At 39.5% G+C, this 8,494-nt stretch overlaps 1 protein-coding gene and 1 non-coding gene across 2 annotated transcripts; both read left to right on the plus strand.

Annotated features, from left to right (window-relative positions):
- Nucleotides 1–1,259: 1,259 nt before the first annotated feature.
- LOC130949177 (uncharacterized) lies at nucleotides 1,260–2,333 on the plus strand. The gene is made up of 2 exons (XM_057877973.1): nucleotides 1,260–1,304; nucleotides 1,566–2,333. Exons 1-2 carry the CDS (start codon nucleotides 1,260–1,262, stop codon nucleotides 2,331–2,333), a joined length of 813 nt encoding a protein of 270 aa, XP_057733956.1.
- Nucleotides 2,334–8,177: 5,844 nt separating this feature from the next.
- LOC130953677 (small nucleolar RNA R71) lies at nucleotides 8,178–8,285 on the plus strand. Its single transcript, XR_009075838.1, has one exon. It is a non-coding gene; the product is annotated as a small nucleolar RNA R71 (small nucleolar RNA).
- The last annotated feature ends 209 nt before the right edge of the window (nucleotides 8,286–8,494 follow it).

Here is an 8,494-nt window from a genome sequence, read left to right on the forward strand (position 1 = left end):
AAGACACACACTTTTTTATTTTTTTATTATAGAAAATAAAATAGTGGGTGACTAATTATATAGGGTATTCTAAAACAAGCACGATAACTTTATGCTTATTGAATATGCCACATTTTTATAAACTACTAGATTTTATTAAATGTAAAGCAAAAATTACTATAAAAGAAGAATATTGATAAACTATAATAAATATAGAATACATTAGACTTTACTAGTACATAAATAAATATATTTTAATATATAATATTTTAAATAAAAAATATAGTCTTTTATTTTTAAATAATAATATAAAACATATAAATACAAAAAATATAAATTTTTTTATTTATAAGATCAATTATCATACTATAAAATTTTTATAATATTAAAAAATATACTAAAACAATATTTTAAACTACAACATAAAATAATTAAATTTTATTTTATATTTGATAAATAATTAAATTTTTATATTAAAATTTTATTACTAATTACTTTGTTAAAAATATTATTATATAATATAAATTTTTATTAAAATATTTATAAAAATATAATTTATTAAAATTTTTCGGATTTTACTACAATAAACAAGAGTAATGATGTAACATTTTTGATGCAGCGGTGAATACTGAAAACTGCTGTTGGATAAGTAATGCTTTAATTTTAGGGCAATTTACTCAAATAAAATGTTTAGAAACACATTGTATCTGATTACAACTTTCTTAAACTGAAGACGCAATTGCAACTTTCACTATTTTATAGAAATGGTTACTGGTACCAACAGATTAGAGATGAACATAAACCGCTACTGGTAGCCGCAATTTACATTGAAAAAAATGCAACAAAAAACTGCTATAAGCAGCAGCAGTTTCTAAAGAAAGGGATTTGTGCATAAACCGTTATAGGCAGTAGCGGTTTATGTGTGATTTATGATTACGTTTCTTGTCTATATATACCCCTCCAAGACAACGAGGTAGTAGTAAAGTGTCATTTTTCACAAATAGATGGTGAGGAGAGTTTCCTAACTCTAGTGCATTACTCTGGTAAAATTCAAAAAAGCAAAAAGTACGGTGTTAAATTTACAGATAGGGAACCGCTTAGTATTTTTATCCGGTCATTGAGTATGTTGGCCGATATCAAAAGCAGCATATTACAAAAGTTGGGGGTGTGTGGGACAAAGTGGGTAAAAAAGTTATTCTACAATAGGTTGCATTTGTTCATAGAGACGAGACACTGAGACAGGGACACATAATCACAGAATCGTATTTGACAGATGAGACATGGACAGAGACATTGTGTCCATAGACACTGAATTAGTGTATTTTGTATCCATCCTGATAGGAAAGACACAGAGACACTATCAGCGGACACAACTTATTTTTTTCTTTCATTATTCTTGTTAATTTTTCATAATTATACTTTTTATTATTATATTTTTTCTTAAATTTTTGAATGAAAAAAATGAGAATGAATTAGATTTTCATAATTTGTTCTACTTTATCACTAAATATAATACAAGAACACTAAATTCTGTATCTCTGTCCTTTATATATTGTTCTCAATGTCTTGTCTTATCCTATTCTCAGAAACAAACGCAGCCCAAGATCCCTATTGCTGTTGTGTCAAGTGTTGTGAAGTATGAAACATTTGTGATAGGATCCGATAAAGATATACAGGTCTTGTTTCACTGTAGGCGAAGTTTTTCTGAAGTTAGAATACCCGAGTTATTTGCTAAGTTGGAAGATGGCATCGACAGTTCTAGGACATCAGCGCTAAATCCTCAGTCGACGACAATGGGGGGTGCCTTAACGTCAATGTCTGTGGTAGCACCTGCTTGTCTATTGGTTGATCCTCCATGTGTTGTAGTTGGTACTACTAGTTCATCTCGCCGTGTTCCTGATTTTGCAGTTGAGTCTGAACCGGATCGAGTTGAAAATGCGATGCGAGATGATGATTCAGACGATGAGCCAGTCGACATTGTTGGGGATAGTGATGACGATACTTCGAGGAATCCAGCTATACCCCATGGACCATCGAGTTCCGGCACACTGCAACATCTACCATATTTGTTGACCTTAAAATTGGAAGCCATAGGCCAACAGCCAGGGGTCGATGCAACCTTTGGGGGTCAGGGATTGCATGATGCAACCGCTCTAACAGAATTTCAGATTGACCAATCTTCTCAAAGTAAGGAGGAAGCTGTGTTGAGCGTAAAGGATTACAGCATCCGGCGTGGAGTTGAGTACAAAGTGAAGAAGCCAGACCATCTTAAATACCATGGGAGATGCAAGGAGTTCGGTAAATGGTTCATGTGGATGATTCGTATCACACTCCGAAAAAGGAAGAACACTTAGGAAGTGCGGAGGTACAACAGACCGCACACGTGCTTGACCATATCGATATCAACCAATTACAAGCAGCTTGATTATCATGTCATATGTGCAAGGATCTTTAGTTGGTTAGAGCTGATGCATCAGTTACGATAAAGGTGTTGCAGGAAGCTACTAAGGCGACCTATGGATTCAGACCTAGTTTAGGAAGGTCTGGATGGCGAAGAAGAAGACAGTAGCACAGATCTACGGCGACTGGGAGGAGCCTTATGGCGAGTTGCCCCGTTGGATCCTTGGGGTGACATCCACCATGGAGGGTACCATTGCTCTGTTGAAGACCTCTCCGATTTAGAGTTGGTGATCAAGTTGATGAATCAATTGTCTACTTTCATCATCTTTTCTGGACATTTTCTCCTTGTATTGAGGCTTTTCTACACTGGAAACCGCTAGTCAGCATCAATAGTAATCACTTGTATGGTAAGTATAGAGGGACTTTGCTGCTGGCGATTGTTCAAGACAGAAACTCAAATATCTTATCCATTGCGTTTGCACTTGTAGAAGGATGGTGCGCGAAATTGTGGTCACTACAACTTCACACAACTAACCAGCAAGTGCACTGGGTCGTCCAAGTAATACCTTACGTGAGTAAGGGTCGATCCCACGGAGATTGTTGGTATGAAGCAAGCTATGGTCACCTTGTAAATCTCAGTCAGGCAGACTCAAATGTATAATGGTGATGAACGAAAATAACATAAAGATAAAGATAGAGATACTTATGTATATCATTGGTGTAAGAGCTTCAGACAAGCATATGAAGATGCCTTCCCTTCCGTCTCTCTGCTTTCCTACTGTCTTCATCCAATCCTTCTTACTCCTTTCCATGGCAAGCTCGTGTAGGGTTTCACTGTTGTCAGCAGCTACCTCCCATCCGCGCAGTAAAAGCTAATGCACGCACTCTGTCACAGTGCTGCCAATCACCGGTTTGGTTCCCTCCCCTACCGGAATAGAATCACTCTTTTGCGTCTGTCACTAACGCCCAGTAGGTTACAGGTTTGAAGCATGTCACAGTCATTCAATCATTGAATCCTACTCAGAATACCACAGACAAGGTTTAGACCTTTCGGATTCTCTTGAATGCTGCCATCAGGTCCTGCCTATACCACGAAGACTCTGATCTCACGGAATGGCTGGCTCGTTTGTCAGGCGAGCACTCGGTTGTCAGGCGATCAACCATGCATCGTGCAATCAGGAATCCAAGAGACATTCACTAAGCCTCAGATGCTTGTAGAACAAAAATGGTTGTCAGTCACCTTGTTCATGGGAGAGAATGGTGATGGGCGTCAATCATCACCTTCATCATGTTGAAGAACAAGTGATATCTTGGACAAAGAACAAGCGGAATTGAATGGAAGAACAATAGTAATTGCATTAATACTCGAGGTACAGCAGAGCTCCACACCTTAATCCATGGTGTGTAGAAACTCCACCGTTGAAAATATATAAGAACAAGGTCTAGGCATGGCCGTGAGGCCAGCCTCCCAATGATCTAAGAACTAGATGTCCAAAGATGAAAATACAATAGTAAAAGGTTCTATATATAGAAAACTAGTAGCCTAAGGTGTACAAAGGTGAGTAAATGACATAAAAATCCACTTCCGGGCCCACTTGGTGTGTGCTTGGGCTGAGCAATGAAGTAATTTTCGTGTAGAGACTCTTCTTGGCGTTTAACTCCCATTTTGGTGCCAGTTTGGGCGTTTAACTCCCGTTTAGGTGCCAGTTCCGGCGTTTAACGCTGGGAATTCTGAGGGTGACTTTGAACGCCGGTTTGGGCCATCAAATCTTGGGCAAAGTATGGACTATCATATATTGCTGGAAAGCCCAGGATGTCTACTTTCCAACGCCGTTGAGAGCGCGCAAATTGGGCTTTTGTAGCTCCAGAAAATCCACTTCGAGTGCAGGGAGGTCAGAATCCAACAGCATCTGCAGTCCTTTTGAGTCTCTGGATCAGATTTTTGCTCAGATCCCTCAATTTCAGCCAGAAAATACCTGAAATCACAGAAAAACACACAAACTCATAGTAAAGTCCAGAAAAGTGAATTTTAACTAAAAACTAATAAAAATATAATAAAAACTCAACTAAAACTACCAAAAACATACTAAAAACAATGCCAAAAAGCGTACAAATTATCCGCTCATCACAACACCAAACTTAAATTGTTGCTTGTCCTCAAGCAACTGAAAATCAAATAAGATAAAAAGAAGAGAATATACTATAGACTCCAAATTATCAATGAAACATAGCTCCAAATTAGATGAGCGGGACTAGTAGCTTTTTGCCTCCAAACAGTTTTGGCATCTCACTTTATCCTCTGAGGTTCAGAATGATTGGCTTCTTTAGGAACTTAGAATCCAGATAGTGTTATTGATTCTCTTAGTTAAGTATGATGATTCTTGAACACAGCTACTTATTGAGTCTTGGCCGTGGCCCAAAGCACTCTGTCTTCCAGTATTACCACCGGATACATACATGCCACAGACACATAATTGGGTGAACCTTTTCAGATTGTGACTCAGCTTTGCTAAAGTCCCCAATTAGAGGTGTCCAGGGTTCTTAAGCACACTCTTTTTGCCTTGGATCACAACTTTATTTCTTTCTTTTTCTTTTCTTTTTCTTTCTCCTCTTTTTTTTTCGTTTTTCTGCTTCTTTTTTTTTTTTGTATTCACTGCTTTTTCTTGCTTCAAGAATCATTTTTATGATTTTTCAGATCCTCAGTAACATGTCTCCTTTTTCATCATTCTTTCAAGAGCCAACAATTTTAACATTCATGAACCACAAATTCAAAAGACATATGCACTGTTTAAGCATACATTCAGAAAACAAAAGCATTGCCACCACATCAAACTAATTAAGCTAGTTTTAAAGATGAATTTGAAATCCTGTACTTCTTGTTCTTTTGTGATAAAAACAGTTTTTCATTTAAGAAAGGTGATGGATTCATATTCATAGCTTTAAGGCATAGACACTAAGACACTAATGATCATAAGACACAAACATGGATAAACATAAGCATAAAAATTCGAAAAACAGAAGAATAAAGAACAAGGAAATCAAGGAACGGGTCCACCTTAGTGATGGCGGCTCTTCCTTCCTCTTGAAGGTCCTATGGAGTGCTTGAGCTCCTCAATGTCTCTTCCTTGTCTTTGTTGCTCCTCTCTCATGATTCTTTAATCTTCTCTAATTTCATGGAGGAGGATGGCTGTTCTTGGTGCTCCACCCTTAGTTGTCCCATGTTGGAGCTCAACTCTCCTAGGGAGGTGTTTAGTTGCTCCCAAATAGTCTTGTGGAGGAAAGTGCATCCCTTGAGGTATCTCAGGGATCTCATGATGAGAGGGGTCTCTTGTTTGCTCCATCTTTCTCTTGGTGATGGGCTTGAGGTCATGCCTTCTCAGTTGAACCGGCTTTGGATGCCATAAATGGTTATGGAAAAACAAAAAGCAATGCTTTTACCACACCAAACTTAAAAGGTTTGCTCGTCCTCGAGCAAAAGAAGAAAGAAGAGAGTAGAAGAAGAAGAAATGGAGGAGAGGGAGATGGCTTTGTGGTTCGGCCAGAAGGGGAAGAAGTAGTGGTTTATGAAGGATGAATGTGAGTGGTGAAGAGAAAGAGATATTGAGGTGATTGGTGAATGGGTGAAGAAGAAGAGAGAGAGTGGTGGGGTTGGTGGGGATCCTGTGGGGTCCACAGATCCTGAGGTGTCAAGAAAAAGTCATCCCTGCACCAAATGGCATCAAAATCCACGTTTTGAGCCATTTCTGGTGTTAAACGCCGGGCTGGTGCCCATTCCTGGCGTTTAACGCCAGGTTGTTGCCCTTTTCTGGCGTTTAACGCCAGTCTGGTGCCCCTTTCTGGCGTTAAACGCCCAGAATGGTGCCAGACTGGGCGTTAAACGCCCAACTGCTAGGCTTACTGGCGTTTACACGCCAGCAGCTTCTTCCTCCAGGGTGTGCTGTTTTTCTTCCTGTTTTTCATTCTGTTTTTGCTTTTTTCATTGTTTTTGTGACTTCTTATGATCATCAACCTACAAAAAAGATAAAATAACAAAAGAAAATAGTTAACTATAAAACATTGGGTTGCCTCCCAACAAGCGCTTCTTTAATGTCATTAGCTTGACGGAGGACTCTCATGGAGCCTCAGAAATGCTCAGAACCGTGTTGGAACCTCCCAACACCAAACTTAGAGTTTGAATGTGGGGGTTCAACACCAAACTTAGAGTTTGGTTGTGGCCTCCCAACACCAAACTTAGAGTTTGACTGTGGGGGCTCTGCTTGGCTCTGTTTTGAGAGAAGCTCTTCATGCTTCCTCTCCATGATGATAGAGGGATATCCTTGGGCCTTAAACACCAAGGATTCTCCATTCACTTGAATGATCAACTCTCTTCTATCAACATCAATCACAGCCTTTGCTGTGGCTAGGAAGGGTCTGCCAAGGATGATGGATTCATCCATGCACTTCCCAGTCTCTAGGACTATGAAATCAGTAGGGATGTAATGGTCTTCAATCTTCACCAAAACATTCTCTACAAGTCCATGAGCTTGTTTTCTTGAATTGTCTGCCATCTCTAATGAGATTCTTGCAGCTTGCACCTCAAAGATCCCTAATTTCTCCATTACAGAGAGGGGCATGAGGTTTACACTTGACCCTAAGTCACACAAGGCCTTCTTGAAGGTCATGGTGCCTATGGTACAAGGTATAGAAAACTTCCCAGAATCTTGCCTCTTTTGAGGCAGTTTCTGCCTAGACAAGTCATCCAGTTCTTTGGTGAGCAAGGGAGGTTCATCCTCCCAAGTCTCATTTCCAAATAACTTGTCATTTAGCTTCATGATTGCTCCAAGGTATTTAGCAACTTGCTCTTCAGTGACATACTCATCCTCTTCAGAGGAAGAATACTCATCAGAGCTCATGAATGGCAGAAGTAAGTCCAATGGAATCTCTATGGTCTCATTTTGAGCCTCAGATTCCCATTGGAACTCAGAGGAGATTGGTACACGCCCACTGATGTCTTCCTCAGTGGCGTCCTCCTCCTCTCTTTCCTCTCCACATTCGGCCATGGTTATGGCTTTGCACTCCCCTTTTGGATTTTCTTCTGTATTACTTGGGAGAGTACTAGGAGGGAGTTCAGTAATTCTCTTGCTCAGCTGACCCACTTGTCCTTCCAAATTTCTGATGGAGGACCTTGTTTCATTCATGAAACTTTGAGTGGTCTTTATTAGATCAGAGACCATTGTTGCTAAGTCAGAAGTATTCTGCTTAGAACTCTCTGTCTGTTGCTGAGAAGATGATGGAAAAGGCTTGCCATTGCTAAACCTGTTTCTTCCACCATTATTATTATTGAAACCTTGTTGAGGTCTCTCTTGATTCTTCCATGAGAAATTTGGGTGATTTCTCCATGAAGAATTATAGGTGTTTCCATAGGGTTCTCCTAGGTAATTCACCTCTTCCATTGAAGGGTTCTCAGGATCATAAGCTTCTTCCTCAGATGAAGCTTCCTTAGTACTGCCAGGTGCATTTTGCATTCCAGACAGACTTTGAGAAATCAAATTGACTTGTTGAGTCAATATTTTATTCTGAGCCAGTATGGCATTCAGAGTGTCAATCTCAAGAACTCCTTTCTTCTGACTAGTCCCATTATTCACAGGATTCCTTTCAGAAGTGTACATGAATTGGTTATTTGCAACCATTTCAATTAGCTCTTGAGCTTCTGCAGGCGTCTTCTTCAGATGAAGAGATCCTCCAGCAGAGCTATCCAAAGACATCTTGGATAGTTCAGAGAGACCATCATAGAAAATACCTATGATGCTCCATTCAGAAAGCATGTCAGAAGGACATTTTCTGATTAATTGTTTGTATCTTTCCCAAGCTTCATAGAGGGATTCTCCATCCTTCTGTCTGAAGGTTTGGACTTCCACTCTAAGCTTACTCCATCTTTGTGGTGGAAAGAACTTTGCCAAGAAGGCATTGACTAGCTTTTCCCAAGAGTCCAGGCTTTCTTTAGGTTGAGAGTCCAACCATATTCTAGCTCTGTCTCTTACAGCAAAAGGGAATAGCATCAGTCTATAGACCTCAGGGTCTACCCCATTAGTCTTGACTGTGTCACAGATTTGCAAGAATTCAGCTAAGAACTGAT

Source organism: Arachis stenosperma, chromosome 9 (assembly GCF_014773155.1).
Source record: "Arachis stenosperma cultivar V10309 chromosome 9, arast.V10309.gnm1.PFL2, whole genome shotgun sequence".
NCBI classification, from domain to species: domain Eukaryota; kingdom Viridiplantae; phylum Streptophyta; class Magnoliopsida; order Fabales; family Fabaceae; genus Arachis; species Arachis stenosperma.

Coding starts and splice junctions, on each gene's coding strand:
- LOC130949177 (XM_057877973.1), top strand. CDS start 1,260: ATGGACAGAGACATTGTGTCCATAGACACTGAATTAGTGTATTTT. Junction 1,305..1,565: donor ACACTGAATTAGTGTATTTT/GTATCCATCCTG, acceptor TCCTATTCTCAG/AAACAAACGCAGCCCAAGAT.